At 46.0% G+C, this 25,496-nt stretch overlaps 1 protein-coding gene across 1 annotated transcript in view; it reads left to right on the forward strand.

Moving 5' to 3' along the window:
• Positions 1-3,924: 3,924 nt before the first annotated feature.
• LOC115124642 (ankyrin repeat and KH domain-containing protein 1-like) overlaps positions 3,925-25,496 on the forward strand; it is a 76,310-nt gene continuing 54,738 nt past the window's right edge. Inside the window, 2 exon segments of the mRNA XM_065018425.1 lie at positions 3,925-4,369; positions 18,358-18,511. Coding sequence (XP_064874497.1) covers positions 4,094-4,369; positions 18,358-18,511 — 430 coding nt within the window. The 5' untranslated portion in view covers positions 3,925-4,093.

Genomic DNA, 25,496 nt, shown 5'->3' on the forward strand with positions numbered 1-25,496 from the left:
TAGGCAAGATGCAACAGATGGTAGGCCTACATCTGAAATAAGATGTAGGCATATCAGGGGCTATAGGCTACCTGCATCTATCTAAGCAAACCATGGCAAAGCTGAATTACAATCATAAACCCAGATTTGAGTCTGTAGCCTATTGAAATGACAAGTCAATCTAGTAAATTAGCCATTTATAACTGTTTGTAGTCTTAACATAATAATGTTATTTTAATAATCTTTTTTTTGTTCGTCCAAGAGTTTCTTGCTCAAAGATTTCAAGATCTTCTGTCGAACTTTCATCACTCAAACTCTCCTGTCGGATTTATTTATAGTTATGCACATGCACGAAAAGGATTTATTTACAATTTTAAACCCGGGATCGAGCCCTGAATGCTGATTGGCTGAAAGCTGTGGTATATCAGACCTTATACCATGGGTATAACATAAAAATACTTCAACGTCTCTTGACGTTGTGCACTTGATCAGGGCACTTAATCCCTAAACGAGGGCACTGTTTTGTGGGGGGCCCTGTCGTACTCCTCTCCAAACAGGTGCAGTGTGTTGGAGGATTGTGCAGAGGAAAGGAACAGAAGGATTCTATTCAAAATAATCATGTTAAGCAGCTAAGTTGCTCTTCTGGTTAACATACTGTATAGGCCTATATCCACTGAGTGTACAAAACATTAAGAACACCTTCCTAATATCGAGTTGTATCTTTGGCCCTCAGAACAGCCTCAATTTGTCGGGGCATGAACTCTACAAGTTGTTGAAAGCGTTCCACAGGGATGCTGGCCCATGTTGACTCCAATGCTTCCCACAGTTGTGTCATGTCGGCTGGACCATTTTTAACACACACAGGAAACTTTTGAGAATAAAAATCCCAGCAGCGTTGCAGTTCTTTCCACAAACCGGTGCACCTGGCACCTACTACCATACACCGTTCAAAGGCACTTAAATCTTTTGTCTCGCCCATTCTCCCTCTGAATGGCACACACACACACACAATCCATGTATCAGTTGTCTCAAGGCTTAAAAATGGTGCTTGAACCTGTCTCCTCCCCTTCATCTACCATGAATGAAGTGGATTTAACAGGTGACATCAATAAGGGATCAGGATCATAGCTTTTACCTGGTCAGTCTATGTCATGGAAAGAGCAGGGGTTCTTAATGAATTGTTCACTCAGTGTATATTGGCAAGTAGGCATAGCTTGACTTGGGCAGGAGCTCACCGGAACTGAGTACCGGCACCTCAAATGTTCTAATGCTTGAGTTCCTGCACCTCTTATATAATATTACCTCAAAAGTATGGCAGAGTTCCTGCTCCTAAATATAAACAGTACCAGCATCCAAAATGAGTACCGGCACCTATTTCAGTCCAAATCACTAGTAGGTCTACTATACACTAACAACTTCGCCTTCTTAGCATCAAATAAATAAGCTATGCAGAGCCGTGGTCTTGGGTCCATCCAGATATATAAACTGTAGTAGTTACATAGATCCAAGACCTGTGACAATCAAACAGGACCAGACCTGGACCCGGGTTACAAGTTTACATTTTGGACCTGAATCCGAAAGGGTCCCAGGTCCGGTATCAGGTATTGGGTTTGGTGGACCTGTGAAGACCTCTGCTTTGAAGTACTCCATCCATCACCTCTCATTAATAGTCACATAGGATTATAGTCAGTACCACAGCCTAACAAGTAACCTAATTGCAGAATGGGTTTATGCTAATCACATAGAATACTGTACTCTACCGTACACTTTAGTTAGGGTCAATCTTTCCATTTTGTTGGTGTTATTAGATTATTAAACTTTAGATGATTAGATGAGTTTATTAGTCACATGCACAGGGACGCACATGTACTTGCAGGGTACAGTGAAATGATTAAGCTCCATCATTGTAGGTCAAAAAGAGAAGTCAATGAAACAATCATAAATAAACATAATAATAATATATACATATTTACAACTGTAACAATGATAAATGTCCATGGAGGGAGGGGGGTTGTTGTAGTGGCTGTTGAGCAGCCTGATGGTCTGAGGGTAGAAGCTATTGGCCACTGACAGTTTTTTTCCACGATGCTCCTATATTGCCTGAGTCTAAGTGATGGAAGCAGGGAGAACAGGCCATGGCTCGGGTGGGTAAGGTGATTTATGAACTTCTTGGCCTTCCTGCGACACCTGGTGCTGTAGGTGTCCTGGAGGGCAGGCAGTGTGCACCAAATGGTGCGTCCCACCCTCTGTAGAGCCTTGCGGTCAGTGGCGGTGGAGTTGCCGTACCAGGCTGTGATGCAGCTCAACAGTATGTTCTCAATGGTGTTCCTGTAGAAAACTGCGAGGGCCCTCGGGGACAGGGCACATTTCTTCAGCCTCCTGAGGTTGAAGAGAGTCGCTGTGATGCCTTCTTTTTAATTTATTTATTATTATTATTTTTTTCACCTTTATTTAACCAGGTAGGCAAGTTGAGAACAAGTTCTCATTTACAATTGCGACCTGGCCAAGATAAAGCAAAGCAGTTCGACAGATACAACGACACAGAGTTACACATGGAATAAAACAAACATACAGTCAATAATACAGTATAAACAAGTCTATATACAATGTGAGCAAATGAGGTGAGAAGGGAGGTAAAGGCAAAAAAGGCCATGGTGGCAAAGTAAATACAATATAGCAAGTAAAACACTGGAATGGTAGTTTTGCAATGGAAGAATGTGCAAAGTAGAAATAAAAATAATGGGGTGCAAAGGAGCAAAATAAATAAATAAATTAAATACAGCTGGGAAAGAGGTAGTTGTTTGGGCTAAATTATAGGTGGGCTATGTACAGGTGCAGTAATCTGTAAGATGCTCTGACAGTTGGTGCTTAAAGCTAGTGAGAGTGAGGGAGATAAGTGTTTCCAGTTTCAGAGATTTTTTGTAGTTCGTTCCAGTCATTGGCAGCAGAGAACTGGAAGGAGAGGTGGCCAAAGAAATAATTGGTTTTGGGGGTGACTAGAGAGATATACCTGCTGGAAGGTGTGCTACAGGTGGGAGATGCTATGGTGACCAGCGAGCTGAGATAAGGGGGGACTTTACCTAGCAGGGTCTTGTAGATGACATGGAACCAGTGGGTTTGGCGACGAGTATGAAGCGAGGGCCAGCCAACGAGAGCATACAGGTCGCAATGGTGGGTAGTATATGGGGCTTTGGTGACAAAACGGATTGCACTGTGATAGACTGCATCCAATTTGTTGAGTAGGGTATTGGAGGCTGTAGTTTGACCATTTCAGCTTCTTGGAGATTTGTACGCAGAGGAACTTGAAGATTTTGACCATATCGAAGTTGGCCCTGTTGATGAGAATGGGGCGTGCCCAACCTGGTTCCTCCTGAAGTTCACATTCAGGGTCGTGAGTTTTGTGGTGAGTTTAGAGGGCACTGTGTTATTGAAGGCCGAGCTGTAGTCAATGAACAGCATCCATTCTTGTCCAGGTGGGTGAGGGCAGTGCCATGGCGATTGCGTCGTCCATGGCACTGTCAGGGTGGTAGTCGAATTGGGGAGGAAGGGATGTGGTCTTTGACTAGCATCTCCAAGCACTTAATGATGATGGAAGTGAGTGCTACTGTTCGGTAGTCATTCAGTTCAGTTACTTTCCTTCTGATGACCCTGTTTATATGACGTTCCAAATATCATGTTGACATGACAGTAAATGCCTGAAATATTCCAGTTTAAACCAATTTACTTTTTAATACCAATACCAGTGAAGCCACTGCACGTTGTGACGTTCGTTTTGAGAGACTCGTGATATTGGTAAACCTAACTGACGTCGCGTGCTTCTGCTTGAGAAGCACCAAGGTAAACGAATCATTGTCAACAATGTTTTGACATCAACCAATGGCGAATTCAGTATTTTGTTTAGAGGCGGGATTTCTGAGAAACATTGAGCAATGGGTTAGGTTGTTAGCTAGAAAGTTAGCTAATGGCTGGGGGAAAGAGATCCTCCTCAACCCTCGCTTCGGGAGAGTTTCAGGATTCCCTGAAGTAAAAACACCCGAATATTCCACAAGAGATACCCCTGAAGGAAGTTAAGGTCAACAATAACAACGCTAATATACGTATTGTCAAGATAAGTATGCAGGATGCAGTAACCGGGACGAGAATGCTGACGGACGCCTTCGAGGACGAGATCGACTCGGTGACTCCTCGCACCCCTGCGGTAGGGATGGGGGTAGGAGCAACACCAGGAGTCGGACTCCGGGGCATAGGGATTGGTGTGGGCGGAAAGAAAGTACGATTGTTTGGCGAGCCCGGTGGGCCTACTACAGATAGACTGGATTTCAAACTGGCTGCGGCTGCAGTCCTTTCCTCTGGTCCCGGATCCAACAGCGACGAAGACGAGGTCTCAGAGGTAACGTTAGCTAGATATATGCTAGTTAGCCAGCTAGCTAGCGCGAACGTTCATCTCACTGCCTAGCCAGCTAGTTAGCTGTGGGCAGCCACCCCCTCCTAGGCTGACGAAATAACATTATAAACAACTACGAATTTGCTTCAAACATGTCTCCAGATAACTCAATTGCTCATGGGTTGTCAGACATAAGGAGAATAATGCAAGACACCAACATAATTACACGATAACCGATGTAATGTTTTATTTATGCGGCGTAGGCTGTGACCACGGCCTAGTTCGGGTGGAAGCGATCATGCCATCGTCAGTGCTAGCTATTAAGTTAGCAATAGTCTCGCAGCACAGATACACATTCTCAACTTCGGACACTGTACACACTGGTGGGAGAGCACGTATTCACACTGTCAGAACAAGCACGGGCTGTCAATCTTGCCAATATTAAAACTAGCTACAATTTTAAAGTAATGGTGCAATTACGTCACCTTTTATAAATTATATCACATTTAAATCCGACGGTCTTTCAATTCCTCAACACGTTTTAGACGGCTAACGTTATTTGGCTAACTGTCCTAGCTAGTTGAGTGGTCGATCATTGGGCTGTCATAAATAAAGAATAGAGGGATCAGATGACACTGGTCTCAGCCTCACGAGGCAGTGCCAACTAAATGGCCAACTCTATATAACTGTTCTGCGTTGTAGAAATTTGCAACAGTCCCCATTCAGAGTTGTGCCCAACTTTACATGTGTTGGTAGGCTTACAGGGCACCACCGTTGAGGTTGATATCTGACAGTTGAACAGACATCGCGAGCTACAACATGGTCACACACAAACCACGAGTTCCTGTTCTGTCATCTGTAATGATGATAACACAACAGGTTCAACTCTAAAATCTTTCTCATGTGGATTAGTTCCCTGACACGTTTGCCCTCTGCTTGTTCACCACCAACCAATCAACATCCGCTTCCATGTCCAGTGAAGGTGTGACTTTTAAAGCCACACCTGTGGTTACCCTGCCATATCATGCCCCACCATACCCAACCCTAACCTAACCTAACCTGTCTGTGGACCTGTGGTTGCCCTGCCATACCATGCCCCACCATACCCAACCCTAACCTGTCTGTGGACCTGTGGTTGTCCTGCCATACCATGCCCTAACCTAACCTGTCTGTGGACCTGTGGTTGCCCTGCCATACCAGCCCTAACCTAACCTGTCTGTGGACCTGTGGTTGCCCTGCCATACCAGCCCTAACCTAACCTGTCTGTGGACCTGTGGTTGCCCTGCCATACCATGCCCCACCATACCCAGCCCTAACCTGTCTGTGGACCTGTGGTTGCCCTGCCATACCATACCCAGCCCTAACCTAACCTGTCTGTGGACCTGTGGTTGCCCTGCCATACCATGCCCCACCATACCCAACCCTAACCTAACCTGTCTGTGGACCTGTGGTTGCCCTGCCATACCATGCCCCACCATACCCAGCCCTAACCTAACCTGTCTGTGGACCTGTGGTTGCCCTGCCATACCAGCCCTAACCTAACCTGTCTGTGGACCTGTGGTTGCCCTGCCATACCATGCCCCACCATACCCAACCTAACCTGTCTGTGGACCTGTGGTTGCCCTGCCATACCATGCCCCACCATACCCAGCCCTAACCTGTCTGTGGACCTGTGGTTGCCCTGCCATACCATACCCAGCCCTAACCTAACCTGTCTGTGGACCTGTGGTTGCCCTGCCATACCAGCCCTAACCTAACCTGTCTGTGGACCTGTGGTTGCCCTGCCATACCATGCCCCACCATACCCAGCCCTAACCTAACCTGTCTGTGGACCTGTGGTTGCCCTGCCATACCAGCCCTAACCTAACCTGTCTGTGGACCTGTGGTTGCCCTGCCATACCATGCCCCACCATACCCAACCCTAACCTAACCTGTCTGTGGACCTGTGGTTGCCCTGCCATACCCAGCCCTAACCTAACCTGTCTGTGGACCTGTGGTTGCCCTGCCATACCATGCCCCACCATACCCAGCCCTAACCTGTCTGTGGACCTGTGGTTGCCCTGCCATACCATGCCCCACCATACCCAACCCTAACCTAACCTGTCTGTGGACCTGTGGTTGCCCTGCCATACCATGCCCCACCATACCCAGCCCTAACCTAACCTGTCTGTGGACCTGTGGTTGCCCTGCCATACCATGCCCCACCTTACCCAACCCTAACCTAACCTGTCTGTGGACCTGTGGTGGCCATGCCATACCTTGCCCCACCATGCCCCACCATACCCAACCCTAACCTAACCTGTCTGTGGACCTGTGGTTTCCCTGCCATACCATGCCCCACCATACCCAACCCTAACCTAACCTGTCTGTGGACCTGTGGTTTCCCTGCCATACCATGCCCCACCTTACCCAACCCTAACCTAACCTGTCTGTGGACCTGTGGTTTCCCTGCCATACCATACCCAACCCTAACCTAACCTGTCTGTGGACTTGTGGTGGCCATGACACAATCAAGTTGTTGTCTGACTGACACATTGTTAACCGTCTGGCTATTAAGTCCATTTCCTACATAGACACCATGCCTGCCTTGTCATTATAACTGTTGAAATGTAATTAGGCTTGCATAGCATGGCATGGACAGTCTATGGACTGTCACATGGAACACATTCTAGGATCATATTTGCCTGGAAATCCAAAGTTGAATTGCATTGAATTCTACATCAGGCGAAAGGAGTGTTTGGATCAGGAAATGTTCCTCTCACAAGCCAGCAAATTTATATTTAAACATTCTAGACCGGTTGTTACCGCTGTTGGTCCTTTTTATAGTAGGAATGTCAGACAATATATCCACAGGAAAAAATAGTTAAATAACTTTATCAAAGTGCCGGAAGTGCGTTGATTTCTGTCACCTGAAGCATGTGCAGAACCATGTAAACACGAGCTCGGCAAGTATGCATGCTTCCGGTGACAGAAATCTGAACACACTAACAGCGCTTTGGGCAGTTGTCCTTTTACTTTCCTGTGGATACAATGTCTCATTCCTACCTGCAAAAGGACCAACCACACAGATGACTGGTAAAGTAAGCTAACATATAATTTTATTCAACATTCTGGCTGATTGAGTTTGTGGAAATGTTCCTGATTCAAACATTAATTTCTGCCCAACATATAATTCAATCCAATCGGGTTTCCAGGCAAGGGTCACATCTGTGTGACCCATTTTGGAACGGCCAGACCAGACTATAACCTGACCGTGGCTCAGGGCTAGGGAGCCAAATCATGATAATATGGAAAATCAATCCACTAATAAGTTTCCCATACATTTCAACAAAGGGTTTTATTTATTCATGAGGCAGTGCCATTTTTTTTCTGTCATGTTATAAGTCTGTCTGTCGTAACATGCACACCTGCAGAGAGCACTTTTCCATGTCATGGTGTTGGATAGATGGAAGCTGTGGAGCCTGGCATGTTAACATGGTGTAGACACTACCTGTTGAGCTACCACCTCCTAACCAAACCATAAGCCACAAGTAAATAGTGAGCATTACGTCTGGAATGGATTTGAAGTTCTCGTGTTTCATTTGGGAAATGAGATGGTAGACGAGAGCAGGCAGCTATCTTTCTTGCTCTACCGTCTGTCTGTTGGGAATAGGTTGAGGCTGAATGTACAGTATATGTATGATACCTGTGTTAAGTTTTGTGGCCTTTCTAAAAGGCCTTGAGGATGTGGCTGAAAGGGAGGTATTGTTGTGAAATGTTAGCCTAGTGGAGAGCTCACTCCTGTGGGCTGCAGCTGAACTCTGAGCTCCAGGATTAAGCAGATGCCTTTCCAGGCCTTTCCAGCTCTCCGGATGCAACACAGTGCTGGGAACTGTAGTTTATTGTTGGGCAGGAGTGATGTCCGTTGTTGTTTGTGAGAGCCCTCTTGGAACTACATCCCCCAAAAGTAATTGTTTTCTGCATTCCAGGTGTATAGCTACATTCCTCCACACAGACTGCTGTGAGTCTATCTGTGGACTCCCAGTAGCTTTTCCTTACTGGTCCTCATCTCAGTATAGGAATACAGCTAAAGGCAGACTATTGACCAAGTTAGCTCAGTCCTCTGTTTTTATTTTGAATGCTGTTTGACAGTTGCAGTTGACACATTGTTTTCATTACATATCTTTGCATACTGTAGTGCTAGGAATGTGATCAGTTTGTCTTATTTAATATTTTTTTGTGAATTTGAAACTGTTTATTACCTGTTGTCGGAAGTTCAAACACATCATTAATGTTGAATTCACATGATCTATTCCCTCATTTTATCTGCACTCCTGTCACGCTCCTCATAAATCTTTGCTAAGCAATGCTAGTAAACAGTACACTAGTTCGTAACTGGAACAGGTTAGCCGGCATGTTGTTGTGTACACAGACGGACATAAGCCCCTCTCTCCGGCCCTGACCTTGGGCAGCTGCAGTCCCAGCACGGAGCTGTGCCAGGGGCCTGTGCTGTATGTACTGAATTTGCTGCATGCTGTTTCCTCCATGCTGCTGTTCTGTATTAAAGGTTCAGCTATGGGTTAACTGATCCAGGCACCAATACCGCACCCTCCTGGAGTACCTCTTCACAGCTACATACAGCCCCATAGCATACGGTCAAGGCAGCCTTTCTAGCATAGCTAGGAACTGATGGATATGGTTTTCAAATCAAGACCGTGGCTCGCTCTGTTTACACTAACTTCTCAGAGCCTGCTTGGCCCCACTCGAGAGAACCTTATGCAGGCTGGTGGTGTTGATATGGAACGGATGTCACTCCATGCATGTTTTTGAGATGTTTATTATGGAACACTTGTTTTGCTCCTTGACCCACATCGAAGTCTCGAGTCTTTTCAGTTATTACACACACAAAGCAACAAAGTAATGTTTCTAGTCAAAAGACAGTTTTCGGTTGCAAATCCCCTTAAAGGGATCAGCATAATATGAACCACCAGCATAATATGAACCACCATTTGATTTGAATGATAAGTATTTTTATAATCAACATGAAAAGGTAAGAAGCGCTCATCGTTTCAAATAGTCTACGTATTGAGCAGCATATAACACTAAATAGCCGGACGAGTAGCCTATAAAAGGAACAAATTAATTATTTAGGCTATATTAGTAGTCTTAATTCAATTATTTGGCTGGCAGGAACATTCAGCGCTCAGCTTTTAAACTATTTTGTTGTATTAAATCATGATAGTCTATAAATTGCGCATGTAGGCTGTGACTTATTTAGAATTAAATCAAAATGAAACTGTGCTTTTGACTTCAGGAACAAGTTTGGCCAGACTCTCTTGTGGCTTCAGCCTCATGCGGTGGTTCCTGGAGAGCAGGTCAGCAGCGGAGAATACCCTCTCCCTGCTTGCAAAGCCACTGGGGATGCTAAACACCCTTTGGGCCACTCTTGCCAGACCGGGCAGGGATGCGAGGTTGTCTTTCCATAAGGTGATAACGTCTTCGTCTGCTTTACTTCTCATGGCCTCCGTGTCGGACTCCGCCTCCTCCGCGTCGTACTCCGCCTCCTCCGCGTCGTACTCCGCCTCCTCCGCGTCGTACTCCGCCTCCTCCGCGTCGGACGCCGCCTCCTCCTCGTCGGATGCCGCTGCCTCTTAGTCCATCATTTGTGTCCTCAAGACCAGTTATTTTGAAGGCCTTGACCATGTTGCTTGCGCTATCAGTCACCACTTGTATCAGCTGTCGCTGCACGTTCTAGTTCCTCAGGACACTTTGACATTTCTGCTAAATGGCCTCTGCTGTGTGGTGTCCTTGTATGTGCTTGTAGCTCAGCAACACCATGTGGCCTTTATATTTTCCGTCAATTAAACAAGTGACAAGCCCCCCACCCCAGGAAACTGTGCCCCTCCTTCTTTTAGTCCAAATGTCAATTGACACAACGAAACCATCACCTAGTTGCAATTGGTCTCTCGGCTTGGCTTTGATTTGGAGGGAGTGGGGAATGAGGGTGTCTGTGACCATACTATAGCAAGGCGGTTTGTAGCCTGGTTGAGTTGCACATACAATGTACCGGATCCCTTCCCATTATCCTTTAGTTAGGGGCTCAAAGTCCAAGTAAACCATTTTGAAGCCTCCAATTTGCTCTTTATCTTTACGTCTTGAAAAGTAATATTGGAATGTGTCTTTCTCCTGCAAAGTAAATTGCTGCTGCGTCTCCTTCTCTGTAAATACAAATTATGACTGACCCCAATTTAGTCGACTGGTCGTTTGTTTGGTCGATCAAGTTATTTATTGTTGAGCAGCATCACATATATATATTTTTTTTATGACTCAAGACACCTGTCTCATTCACGCCCATCTCATTTAACTAGTCCATTGCGGAGGACGAGACTAGTCCATTGCGGAGGACGAGACTAGTCCATTGCGGAGGACGAGACTAGTCCATTGCGGAGGACGAGACTAGTCCATTGCGGAGGACGAGACTAGTCCATTGCGGAGGACGAGACTAGTCCATTGCGGAGGACGAGACTAGTCCATTGCGGAGGACGAGACTAGTCCATTGCGGAGGACGAGACTAGTCCATTGCGGAGGACGAGACTAGTCCATTGCGGAGGACGAGACTAGTCCATTGCGGAGGACGAGGGATGGCACAGTCCAAGAAGGGGAGTGTGGCTAATATGCACATCTCTCTCGTCAATGTGTTCACATTAATTGTTTCATAACTTAATTGTGTGAATTGTTTGCATTTGATTGTTAGTGTCTATCAACTCCCCATTACATATATCACCGGCAGTACATTTACCATGAATTCCTATTTCTCATCTACAATGTCTATGGTCATTTTTGTTAATGCATTCATATTTATTATTATTCCAGTCTCTTACTGTTCCTGGAACAAAATGTTTTTGTATAATGTTTCTTTAGGTAGGCCTAAAGGTTTTTAGGTAAAGTGTAACTATCAAAACGGAAAGCTCCTTGGAAGAACTAAAATGTCAGGCCTATTGGTCCAAAATGAATGATAGCCTATTGTATAGATAGTAGAACGAAAATTATCCGATTTTTAGTCTATAAATCCTTTGCTACAATGACAGTTAGCTAGCTACCCACCTCGTTCCTTTCTGTTAGCATGTGCATGTAGTACACCACCATGCTTTTGGGATACGTGTCTTTTCAGATTCCACAATGATTCTTTATTTGTGGACACTCCCTCTCTTGGTCCTCCTCTTTGTAAGTCACCTTGATTTTGCACCTCTGTGTTTTATCAACTTCTTGATGAAGTGTTTAGCAAACTCCATGACAGTAGCTAAAGCAAGGGGCTAAAGCAGCACACAAGTAGCCTGCAAATGCATGCTGGGCTGGGAATGCCCTCCGCTCGTGAAGTGAGCGCTACCCGAGAAAAATTTGAGCGTCTAGAAGGCTAACCCTCCAGCCTTGGGGAAACTTGCCCCGAGCTCCAGTCAAATTGGGCACTCTTTTACATTCTGCTCACATTCTCTGGAGTGGTGTCGCTTCTCCCAACTCTAGCAAACACCGCTGAGTAAACTAATTGCATTCTAAACTGAAGGTCGTGATTATTGGAGTTAGGTATGTTTGGTATTTTATTAGGATCCCCATTAGCTGTTGCAAAAGCAGCAGCTACTTTTCTTGGGGTCCACACAAAACATGAAACATTTAGCTGGGGGGAAAGTGCGACACCAATCAGACCCCTGAGGACTGGAGCTTCCCATCCTTGATCTAAAGCAACTCCCAGCACAGTGAATGCATACATTTTAAGTAGTGATGTACCGATATGACATTTTTGACCGATATCTGATATTTTCCTTGCCAAAAAAAATAAATACCTATAACCGATATAAACATTTTTAGTGGCCTTTTAAGCATTCTAAATAGTTTACACACACGCATGGACTCCAAGAGGCGTCTCTACAGTCCCTGGTTCGAAACCAGCTCTAACCACTAGGCTACCTGCCCCAGTACCAGTAAAACATAATCATAACCTATTTCTTTCACTTACTTGCTGTGCTGTTTTGTTGTTCATTTTTTAAGTTGTTTCATTCTCAACCAGGATTTCTCATACTATGGAATGCCGTTTGGGTCTTTGCGTGTCAAATAACACTATTTGAGGTCAAATAACCTTGTTGACCAATCACGACCTGAATATGACTGTTCTTCCCCTGTTCTTCCCCACCCATCGATGTGAAGCTAGCGCAATAAGGATTAGCCACAATAATGGACTTTGCGGTTAGCCGTCAAAATAAAACTATAGCATAATTCTACTATTTGTATTCATTTGCAATGTCAACTATTTTCAGGTCTCTCCAGACATGTTCGATCAGATTTTAGTCTGGCCTCTGGCTGGGCCACTCAAGGACATTCAGAGACTTGTCCCGAAGCCACTCCTGCGTTGTCTTGGCTGTGTGCTTAGATCGCTGTCCTGTTGGAAGGTGAATCTTCACCCCAGTATGTGGTCCTGAGCACGCTGGAGCAGGTTTTCATCAAGGATCTTAGTACTGTGCTCCGTTCATCTTTCCTTCGATCTTGACTTGTCTCCCAGTCCCTGCTGCTGAAAATCATCCCCACAGCTTGATGTTTCCTCCATGGCATTCAGGCCAAAGAGTTCAATCTTGTTTCTCATGGTCAGAGTCATTTAAGTGCCTTTTGGCAAACTCCAAGCAGGCTGTCATGTGCCTTTTACGGAGAAGTGGCTTCCATTTGGCCACAAAGGCCTGATTGGTGGAGGGTTACAAAGATGGTTGTCCCTTTAGAAAGTTCTCCCATCTCCACAGAGGAACTCTGCAGAGTGACCATGAGGTTCTTTGTCACCACCCTGACCAAGGCCCTTGCTCAATGTGCCACAGGTGGACTCCAATCAAGTTGGAGAGACATCTCAAGGATGATCCATGGAAACAGGAGGCACCTGAGCTCAATTTCGAGGCTCATAGCAAAGGATCTGAATATTAAATAAGTTACCTGTTTTTTAATTTTTAAAAATAAATTGTCAAAGAAATGTTTTCGCATTGTCGTTATGGGGTAGTAGATTGAACATTTTATTTAATCCACTTTAGAATAAGGCTGTAACGTAACAAAATGTGTGAAGGTCAAAGGGTCTGAATACTTTGCGAATGCAGTGTATCTGAAGCCTTGGCTTGACGGAGTCTTCCTCAATGCCCAGACCGTGTCCTTAATAAGGCCTCTGTGCCAGTGTGAACGTGTCAAGCAGTTGGAGGGAAGGACTTGGCATCAGACCTGAAGAGACACCTCGGTGTGTACAGAATGTCTAGGTCAACAAGTAGAAAAACTAACACAGGCCTGAGGCCTACATATAGGACAGGGACTCCTTCAGAAATGACAGAGTGAGGTTTTGTTTTCCCTGTCCCTGCCTGCCCTACAGTGTTCCCGTAGTTCATGCTAGCCCTACAGCGGTCCCGTAGGTCATGCTAGCCCTTACAGATGTCTCGTAGTTCATGCTAGCCCTTACAGATGTCCCGTAATTCATGCTATCCCTTACAGCGGTCCCGTAGTTCATGCTAGCCCTTACAGCGGTCCCGTAGTTTATGCTAGCCCTTACAGCGGTCCCGTAGTTCATGCTAGCCCTTACAGCGGTCCCGTAGTTCATGCTAGCCCTTACAGCGGTCCCGTAGTTCATGCTAGCCCTTACAGCGGTCCCGTAGTTCATGCTAGCCCTTACAGCGGTCCCGTAGTTCATGCTAGCCCTTACAGCGGTCCCGTAGTTCATGCTAGCCCTTACAGCGGTCCCGTAGTTCATGCTAGCCCTTACAGATGTCCCGTAATTCATGCTAGCCCTTACAGCGGTCCCGTAGTTCATGCTAGCCCTTACAGCGGTCCCGTAGTTCATGCTAGCCCTTACAGCGGTCCCGTAGTTCATGCTAGCCCTTACAGCGGTCCCGTAATTCATGCTAGCCCTTACAGCGGTCCCGTAGTTCATGCTAGCCCTTACAGCGGTCCCGTAGTTCATGCTAGCCCTTACAGCGGTCCCGTAGGTCATGCTAGCCCTTACAGATGTCCCGTAGTTCATGCTAGCCCTTACAGCGGTCCCGTAGTTCATGCTAGCCCTTACAGCGGTCCCGTAGTTCATGCTAGCCCTTACAGAGGTCCCGTAGTTCATGCTAGCCCTTACAGCGGTCCCGTAGTTCATGCTAGCCCTTACAGCGGTCCCGTAGTTCATGCTAGCCCTTACAGCGGTCCCGTAGTTTATGCTAGCCCTTACAGCGGTCCCGTAGTTTATGCTAGCCCTTACAGCGGTCCCGTAGTTCATGCTAGCCCTTACAGCGGTCCCGTAGTTCATGCTAGCCCTTACAGCGGTCCCGTAGTTCATGCTAGCCCTTACAGCGGTCCCGTAGTTCATGCTAGCCCATGCTAGCTAGGTCCCGTAGTTGTTTGACCTATAAAAAGTCGGTCCATTTAATAGGTCTAGAGCAGGATACTGATTTATTGGAGGACCAAAAAAGCCGATCCCGATTAATCGGATGATTTTATATATATATATTACTGAATGAACAATGAACACTTTTATTTTCTTAATATAATACATACATAAAATCAATTTAATCTCAAATAAATAAGGAAACCTGTAAAAGTGCCATGTAAGAAAGCTAACGTTTAAGTTCCTTGCTCAGAACATGAGAACACATGAAAGCTGGTGGTTCCTTTTTAACATGAGTCTTCAATATTCCCAGTTAAGAAGTTTTAGGTTGTAGTTATTATAGGAATTATGGTGCGTTGACTATTTCTCTCTATACCATTTGTATTTTATTTACCTTTGACTATTGGATGTTCTTATAGGCACTATAGTATTGCCAGCCTAATCTCAGGAGTTGATAGGCTTGAAGTCATAAACAGCGCTGTGCTTCAAGCGTTGTTAAGAGCTGCTGGCAAACACAGTAAAGTGCTCTTCGAATGAATGCTTACGAGCCTGCTGCTGCCTACAACCGCTCTATCAAATATGAAATCATTAGCTTAATTATAATATAATAAACACATACGAGCCTTAGGTCATTAATATGGTTAAATCCGGAAACTATCATTTCGACAACAAAACGTTTATTATTTTGGTGAAATACTTTCCATATTTAATCGAACGGGTGGCAACCCTAAGTCTAAATATTGCTGTTACGTTGCACAACATTCAATGTTATGCAATAATTATGTAAAAATCTGGCAAATTAATTACGGTCTTTGTTGGGAAGAAATGGTCTTCACACAGTTCGCAATGAGCCAGGCGGCCCAAACTACTGCATATACCCTGACTCTGCTTGCACAGAACGCAAGAGAAGTGACACAATTTCCCTAGTTAATATTGCCTGCTAAAAGGAATTTCTTAACTAAATGTGCACATTAAAAAAAAAATATATATATATATACAGTGGGGCAAAAAAGTATTGTCAGCCACCAATTGTGCAAGTTCTCCCACTTAAAAAGATGAGGCCTGTAATTTTCATCATAGGTACACTTCAACTATGACAGACAAAATGAGGAAAAAAAATCCAGAAAAATGAATTTATTTGCAAATTATGGTGGAAAATAAGTATTTGGGCACCTACAAACAAGCAAGATTTCTGGCTCTCACAGACCTCCTCTGTCCTCCACTCGTTACCTGTATTAATGGCACCTGTTATAAAAGACACCTGTCCACAACCTCAAACAGTCACACTCCAAACTCTACTATGGCCAAGACCAAAGAGCTGTCAAAGGACACCAGAAACAAAATTGTAGACCTGCACCAGGCTGGGAAGACTGAATCTGCAATAGGTAAGCAGCTTGGTTTGAAGAAATCAACTGTGGGAGCAATTATTAGGAAATGGAAGACATACAAGACCACTGATATACAAGACCACTGATAATCTCCCTCGATCTGGGACTCCACGCAAGATCACACCCCGTGGGGTCAAAATGATAAAAAAATCCCAGAACCACACGGGAGAACCTAGTGAATGACCTGCAGAGAGCTGGGACCAAGGTAACAAAGCCTACCATCAGTTGCACACTACCCCGCCAGGGACTCAAATCCTGCAGTGCCAGACGTGTCCCCCTGCTTAAGCCAGTACATGTCCAGGCCCGTCTGAAGTTTGCTAGAGAGCATTTGGATGATCCAGAAGAAGATTGGGAGAATGTCATATGGTCAGATGAAACCAAAATATAACTTTTTGGTAAAAACTCAACTCGTCGTGTTTGGAGGACAAAGAATGCTGAGTTGCATCCAAAGAACACCATACCTACTGTGAAGCATGGGGGTGGAAACATCATGCTTTGGGGCTGTTTTTCGGCAAAGGGACCAGGACGACTGATCCGTGTAAAGGAAAGAATGAATGGAGCCATGTATCGTGAGATTTTGAGTGAAAACCTCCTTCCATCAGCAAGGGCATTGAAGATGAAACGTGGCTGGGTCTTTCAGCATGACAATGATCCCAAACACACCGCCCGGGCAACGAATGAGTGGCTTCTTAAGAAGCATTTCAAGGTCCTGGAGTGGCCTAGCCAGTCTCCAGATCTCAATCCCATAGAAAATCTTTGGAGGGAGTTGAAAGTCCGTGTTGCCCAGCAACAGCCCCAAGACATAACTGCTCTAGAGGAGATCTGCATGGAGGAATGGGCCAAAATACCAGCAACAGTGTAGTGTGTGAACCTTGTGAAGACTTACAGAAAACATTTGACCTCTGTCATTGCCAACAAAGGGTATATAACAAATTATTGAGAAACTTTTGTTATTGACCAAATACTTATTATGCAAATAAATAAATTAGTCTTTTATAACAGGTGCCATTAATACAGGTAACGAGTGGAGGACAGAGGTCTGTGAGAGCCAGAAATCTTGCTTATTTGTAGGTGCCCAAATACTTATTTTCCACCATAATTTGCAAATAAATTCATCTTTCTTGATTTTTTTTTTCTCATTTTGTCTGTCATAGTTGAAGTGTACCTATGATGAAAATTACAGGCCTCATATTTTTAAGTGTGAGAACTTGCACAATTGGTGGCTGACAATACTTTTTTGCCCCATCAACCATGTGTAGTTAACTAGGGATTTTGTTAAGATTAATTGTTTTTTATAAGATAAGTTTAATGCTAGCTAGCAACTTACCTTGGCTCTGCAGCCACAAGGTCCTTTTGATGCTGCACTCGCGTAACAGGTGGTCAGCCTGCTACGCAGTCTCCTCGTGGATTGCAATGTAATCGGCCATGCCGATTACTCGGTCGACCTCTAGCTTGGTGGGCCAAAATGTAATCTGTGGTTGGTCGCGTAATAGACATGACCTTTTCCTGGTCAGGTCACGCTTTCAGGAAAAACTTTAATCTTGGCTAAAAGTCTTCTGCATGCTTGGTTTCGGTTGGCACCTAACCGAATGAGTGTGCTCGTATACAACCGTTAAAAGACCTTCGCTTGAAAAACCAGAAAAAGCTGCAATAGTCCTGTTTGTCCATCTCGAGATGCCGTAGCCAGTATACACTTCCTCAAAATAGTCAGAATTAATGTAAGATAACTCAGGAAATCGTTTATGCCAAGGCAGTCTTACTTGCTCAATTTTACATCTAACAAGTGAACAAATGTGCATGAAAATGATTAGTCTCTTGTTGAATGACAACAAACGCTTAATTGAAGAACCCCTACTGTTGACCAATTTCTGAAGAAGGGGCGTATACTTTGGCTACCGAAGTCAGCTTGCCTTGAGATGTTTTGTGTACAAAAATAACAAGTATAAAAAAACCTTGCTGAAGACTAAAACGTCACAATGTGGTCATAAATATATCCAGGTATGCAAATAAGTCTGTGTTTGCGGAGGACACCAGACAACCTGAAGGGCTGTGCTTGTTTACATTAGAATCCAGTCTTAGGTCTTCTTTAACTCTGTTCATCAACAACTATGGATACAGATTTTTAAGCAATATAATATTAGACATTTTTGGGGTCGGCTGCAGATCAAGATGCAACATCAAAAGTGAGTTGTCTGCTGTTATGTGCTTTATATGTTGTGCTTTGCTTCCACTTCTCCTTACCCCAGGTGGAGTCATTTATCTTAGACCAGGAGGACTTGGAGAACCCAATCATGAAGACGGCCTCTGAGTTGCTTTTGTCCAGCGCCACAGACGGGGTGGACCTCCGCACCGTCGACCCAGAGACACAGGCCCGCCTCGAGGCCCTGCTAGAGGCTGCAGGTACGACCTCTAAACCCTGACCCCCTGACCTAGGCCCGCCTCAAGGCCCTGCTAGAGGCTGGAAGTACGACTCTGGGCCCTAAACCTGACCCATGTTTTTCAGAACCCAACTGTGCCCAATCTCACTGTTCAGCCCTGTCCCAAACCTGCCTTCAGCCCTGTCCCAATGTCAATTCAAACTTACTTCACCTTTAAGATTAAGGCCTAGTACCCCATCCAAACCAATTCTATCTAACCCTACTTGACACAAAAGAACCCCACCAGCAACCCCATTCCACCATACCAGATCCCAGCTCGCCCCCTCTAGTACTTCCCACAAACCTGACACCTTGCCTTGCGGACTGTCACAGTTCTGTTTGATCCATTGAAGTAAACGTGTGGTTATCTGCATCTAACACAGCATAGCTGTCACCCACCATCCGACCACGTTAGATCACTGATTACTTCAGGGGAAGGAGGAAGGCAGGAGGTGTTTCAAACAGGAGGAAAGCCAGGAAGAGGGATGTCCATGTTTCTAATGTCAACATGTGGATGTCTGTGTTAGTGTGTGCGCGCTTGTGTGTAGCCTACATGTGTCTGGCTCTTGACTGTTGTAGTGTAGTGGTAGAGCAGGTGCTTATGGGTGTAAGTGTGTGTGTGTGTTATATGGACCAGGGTGTGTCTAGGTTTTATGGTAGGTAACACAGGATTCAATTATATTAAAGCTTTTGTTAAGTATCAACACAACACAAAATGCAAATGACAGAAATGTCAATGTAGTTTTCTCTTCTCTGAGACACAGGCCGTGTCCAAAATGGCACCATATTCCCTATCACACAGGTATATGGGTCCTGGTTTAAAAAGTAGTGCACTATATAGGGAATGTGCTGTCGTTTCGGACACAGTTTCTGAGCTGCATTAATTATGTATTTCACCAAGTCAATTGAGAACCAATTCTCATTTAGATTGATGACCTGGCCGAGAGGCATAACAGTACAACAGAGAACAGGACAACACAAAATACCACAAACATGGAACACACTGTATACAGAGAACAGGACAACACACAATACCACAAACATGGAACACACTGTATACAGAGAACAGGACAACACACAATACCACAAACATGGAACACACTGTATACAGAGAACATCAGTACCCGACTTCACTAATGCTCTTGTCGCTGAATGGAAGCATGTCCCCTCAGCAATGTTCCAACATCTAGTGGAAAACCAGACGATTGGGGGTTGTTATAGCAGCGAAGGGGGACCAACTCTATATTAATGCCAATTATTTTGGAATGAGTTGTTCAATGAGCAGGTGTCCACATTCTTTAAAAATAGTTATTTTTTAAAATATTTAAAAAAAAATGATGAATCCCCATTAGCTGCCTAAGCAGCAGCTATTCTTCCTGGGGTCCAGCAAAGTTAAGGCAATTTATACAATTTTAAGAACATTTCAATACATTCACAGATTTCACAACACACTGTGTGCTCTCAGGCCCCTGCTCCACCATTCCCACATATCTTCACTACTAAATCCATGTGTATGTTATTGTTTGTGTGTATATGCATGTGTGTGTATATGCATGTGTGTGTATGTTATTGTGTGTGTGTATATGCATGTGTGTGTATATGCATGTGTGTGTATGTTATTGTGTGTGTGTATGTTATTGTGTGTGTGTATATGCATGTGTGTGTATGTTATTGTGTGTGTGTATATGCATGTGTGTGTCTGTGCCAATATTTGTGTTGCTTCACAGTCCCCGCTGTTCCATAATAAAAAAATGTCATCTGTTTTTTAAATCTAATTTTACTGCTTGCTTGTGGTCATCTAGTGTATAGTCCTATGTTGTTGTTTAGGTGGAGTTATGGGTCAATTTGCATATTATTCCTCTACATGTGGAACGCATGAAAATCCTTTTTATTTTGGTTTAACACCATTTTGACACATTCGCCCAATTTATTTCTAGAAGACTATGTTTTGTCATATACCAGATAGGTGCAGTGACGTGGTGGTTTACAGGTGCAGTGACGTGGTGGTTTACAGGTGCAGTGACGTGGTGGTTTACAGGTGCAGTGACGTGGTGGTTTACAGGTGCAGTGACGTGGTGGTTTACAGGTGCAGTGACGTGGTGGTTTACAGGTGCAGTGACATGGTGGTTTACAGGTGCAGTGACGTGGTGGTTTACAGGTGCAGTGACGTGGTGGTTTACTGGGTCAGCCGTAGTAGTACCTGGTGGTTTACAGGGTCAGCCGTAGTAGTACCTGGTGGTTTACTGGGTCAGCCGTAGTAGTACCTGGTGGTTTACAGGGTCAGCTGTAGTAGTACCTGGTGGTTTACAGGGTCAGCCGTAGTAGTACCTGGTGGTTTACAGGGTCAGCCGTAGTAGTACCTGGTGGTTTACAGGGTCAGCCGTAGTAGTACCTGGTGGTTTACTGGGTCAGCCGTAGTAGTACCTGGTGGTTTACAGGGTCAGCCGTAGTAGTACCTGGTGGTTTACAGGGTCAGCCGTAGTAGTACCTGGTGGTTTACTGGGTCAGCCGTAGTAGTACCTGGTGGTTTACTGGGTCAGCCGTAGTAGTACGTGGTGGTTTACAGGGTCAGCCGTAGTAGTACCTGGTGGTTTACAGGGTCAGCCGTAGTAGTACCTGGTGGTTTACAGGGTCAGCCGTAGTAGTACCTGGTGGTTTACAGGGTCAGCCGTAGTAGTACCTGGTGGTTTACAGGGTCAGCCGTAGTAGTACCTGGTGGTTTACTGGGTCAGCCGTAGTAGTACCTGGTGGTTTACAGGGTCAGCCGTAGTAGTACCTGGTGGTTTACAGGGTCAGCCGTAGTAGTACCTGGTGGTTTACTGGGTCAGCCGTAGTAGTACCTGGTGGTTTACTGGGTCAGCCGTAGTAGTACGTGGTGGTTTACAGGGTCAGCCGTAGTAGTACCTGGTGGTTTACAGGGTCAGCCGTAGTAGTACCTGGTGGTTTACAGGGTCAGCCGTAGTAGTACCTGGTGGTTTACTGGGTCAGCCGTAGTAGTACCTGGTGGTTTACTGGGTCAGCCGTAGTAGTACCTGGTGGTTTACTGGGTCAGCCGTAGTTGTACCTGGTGGTTTACTGGGTCAGCCGTAGTAGTACCTGGTGGTTTACTGGGTCAGCCGTAGTAGTACCTGGTGGTTTACAGGGTCAGCCGTAGTAGTACCTGGTGGTTTACAGGGTCAGCCGTAGTAGTACCTGGTGGTTTACAGGGTCAGCCGTAGTAGTACCTGGTGGTTTACAGGGTCAGCCGTAGTAGTACCTGGTGGTTTACTGGGTCAGCCGTAGTAGTACCTGGTGGTTTACTGGGTCAGCCGTAGTAGTACCTGGTGGTTTACTGGGTCAGCCGTAGTAGTACCTGGTGGTTTACAGGGTCAGCCGTAGTAGTACCTGGTGGTTTACAGGGTCAGCCGTAGTAGTACCTGGTGGTTTACTGGGTCAGCCGTAGTAGTACCTGGTGGTTTACTGGGTCAGCCGTAGTAGTACGTGGTGGTTTACAGGGTCAGCCGTAGTAGTACCTGGTGGTTTACAGGGTCAGCCGTAGTAGTACCTGGTGGTTTACAGGGTCAGCCGTAGTAGTACCTGGTGGTTTACAGGGTCAGCCGTAGTAGTACCTGGTGGTTTACTGGGTCAGCCGTAGTAGTACGTGGTGGTTTACAGGGTCAGCCGTAGTAGTACCTGGTGGTTTACTGGGTCAGCCGTAGTAGTACCTGGTGGTTTACTGGGTCAGCCGTAGTAGTACCTGGTGGTTTACTGGGTCAGCCGTAGTTGTACCTGGTGGTTTACTGGGTCAGCCGTAGTAGTACCTGGTGGTTTACAGGGTCAGCCGTAGTAGTACCTGGTGGTTTACAGGGTCAGCCGTAGTAGTACCTGGTGGTTTACAGGGTCAGCCGTAGTAGTACCTGGTGGTTTACAGGGTCAGCCGTAGTAGTACCTGGTGGTTTACTGGGTCAGCCGTAGTAGTACCTGGTGGTTTACTGGGTCAGCCGTAGTAGTACCTGGTGGTTTACTGGGTCAGCCGTAGTAGTACCTGGTGGTTTACAGGGTCAGCCGTAGTAGTACCTGGTGGTTTACAGGGTCAGCCGTAGTAGTACCTGGTGGTTTACTGGGTCAGCCGTAGTAGTACCTGGTGGTTTACTGGGTCAGCCGTAGTAGTACCTGGTGGTTTACAGGGTCAGCCGTAGTAGTACCTGGTGGTTTACAGGGTCAGCCGTAGTAGTACCTGGTGGTTTACTGGGTCAGCCGTAGTAGTACCTGGTGGTTTACTCGGTCAGCCGTAGTAGTACCTGGTGGTTTACAGGGTCAGCCGTAGTAGTACCTGGTGGTTTACTGGGTCAGCCGTAGTGGTTTACAGGGTCAGCCGTAGTAGTACCTGGTGGTTTACAGGGTCAGCCGTAGTAGTACCTGGTGGTTTACTGGGTCAGCCGTAGTAGTACCTGGTGGTTTACAGGGTCAGCCGTAGTAGTACCTGGTGGTTTACAGGGTCAGCCGTAGTAGTACCTGGTGGTTTACAGGGTCAGCCGTAGTAGTACCTGGTGGTTTACAGGGTCAGCCGTAGTAGTACCTGGTGGTTTACAGGGTCAGCCGTAGTAGTACCTGGTGGTTTACAGGGTCAGCCGTAGTAGTACCTGGTGGTTTACAGGGTCAGCCGTAGTAGTACCTGGTGGTTTACTGGGTCAGCCGTAGTAGTACCTGGTGGTTTACAGGGTCAGCCGTAGTAGTACGTGGTGGTTTACTGGGTCAGCCGTGGTAGTACGTGGTGGTTTACTGGGTCAGCCGTGGTAGTACCCGGTGGTTTACTGGGTCAGCCGTGGTAGTACCCGGTGGTTTACAGGGTCAGCCGTGGTAGTACCCTGTGGTTTACAGGGTCAGCCGTAGTAGTACCCTGTGGTTTACAGGGTCAGCCGTAGTAGTACCCGGTGGTTTACAGGGTCAGCCGTAGTAGTACCCGGTGGTTTACAGGGTCAGCCGTAGTAGTACCCGGTGGTTTACAGGGTCAGCCGTAGTAGTACCCGGTGGTTTACAGGGTCAGCCGTAGTAGTACCCGGTGGTTTACAGGGTCAGCCGTAGTAGTACCCGGTGGTTTACAGGGTCAGCCGTAGTAGTACCCGGTGGTTTACAGGGTCAGCCGTAGTAGTACCCGGTGGTTTACAGGGTCAGCCGTAGTAGTACCCGGTGGTTTACAGGGTCAGCCGTAGTAGTACCCGGTGGTTTACAGGGTCAGCCGTAGTAGTACCCGGTGGTTTACAGGGTCAGCCGTAGTAGTACCCGGTGGTTTACAGGGTCAGCCGTAGTAGTACCCGGTGGTTTACAGGGTCAGCCGTAGTAGTACCCGGTGGTTTACAGGGTCAGCCGTAGTAGTACCCGGTGGTTTACAGGGTCAGCCGTAGTAGTACCCGGTGGTTTACAGGGTCAGCCGTAGTAGTACCCGGTGGTTTACAGGGTCAGCCGTAGTAGTACCCGGTGGTTTACAGGGTCAGCCGTAGTAGTACCCGGTGGTTTACAGGGTCAGCCGTAGTAGTACCCGGTGGTTTACTGGGTCAGCCGTAGTAGTACCCGGTGGTTTACTGGGTCAGCCGTAGTAGTACCCGGTGGTTTACAGGGTCAGCCGTAGTTGTACGGCGCCCTTGGAGCAAATTGGAGGTAAGTGCTAAAGGACATATCGACAGATTTTTCACCTTGAATGCTCGGGTATTCGAACTAGCGACCTTTTGGTTACTGGCCCAACGATTTACCCACTAGGCTAGCTGCCGCCCTAATGAGAAACATTCACACTAGGTTAGTGCAGAAATACCACAATAACAGGAGGCAAAAATGTCAACAATGCAGACGATGATCAGCAGGCATATTGATCAGTCAGCAGATCAGGTAATGTTTTTAAAGGAGTGTGGTGGCTTGAATGTGTCAAGTTTGAAGATCTTATGCAGCTCGTTCCAGTCGTTGGCGGCGAAAACTGGAATGATTGATGGCCACAGGAAGTGCTGGGCTTGGAATGACCAGTACAATGCCTCTACCAGAGAGCAGGTTGCTATTGGTAGTTGAGGTAGAGGGGGGGACTTGTAAATAAATTGGTACCAGTGGTTCTGATGTCGTGTATGTAACGAGGGCCAGTTGACCAGGGTGTAAAGGCCACAGTGATAAGTGTTTAAGGGGGCACTGGTAACAAAGCGTATGGCAGTGTGGTAAATGACAAGTTGTTTTGGGGGCAAGCCTGTAAACTACATCGTCATAGTCCAGGATTGGCAGTATGGTCATTTTTACAAGGGTGTGCTTGGCAGAGTGGGTGAAGGATGTTCTGTTGCGGTTTAGGAAACCAATTCTAGATGTAAATTTAAACTATAGGTGGGTGATGTGTGTATGGAATGAGGTTGAGAATGTTAGGAGAGTAGGCAGGTTGAGGTAAGTTCCAATTGAAGAGCATGCATTTCCTTTTTTTGGTATTGGTAAGGTCAGAGAAGGTATGTTGGATGTTAAAGCTATGTTGTAGGGTGGTTACGTGTTCAGGGAGGGGCCAGTTGTGTACAGGATAGTGTAATAAAGGTGGATGAGGGTCACCAGAAGCATGCGCAACATTCTTAATATACACCGAGAATAGGGTCGGCCCAAGAATCTATCCTTGTGGAACTCCCGTAGATACAGCCAGTGGGTTAGAAAGCAGACCCCTTGGATTGTACACGGCCAGAGAAATAGTTTTCAAACAAGGCTAATCCTCAGAACCATAGGTCGCTGACTGTGTTGATCAGGATGCAGTGGTTAACAGAATCAAAGGCTTTGGCCAGATCAGTCAAAAACAGCCGCACAATACTGCTTGTTGTCAAAAGCCGTGGTGATGTTGTTGAGACAGGACAACACAACAATCAACCACCCAGACCTCAGCCCTCCACTACTTGCCCTGCCTGCCCGCCTGGGGAAACATTGTAAAATCCTTCTGACAGCCAGGTGTCGGCTAAGTTTTTAGACTCACTCACACAGTG

Source organism: Oncorhynchus nerka, linkage group LG5 (assembly GCF_034236695.1).
Source record: "Oncorhynchus nerka isolate Pitt River linkage group LG5, Oner_Uvic_2.0, whole genome shotgun sequence".
Classification (NCBI taxonomy): domain Eukaryota; kingdom Metazoa; phylum Chordata; class Actinopteri; order Salmoniformes; family Salmonidae; genus Oncorhynchus; species Oncorhynchus nerka.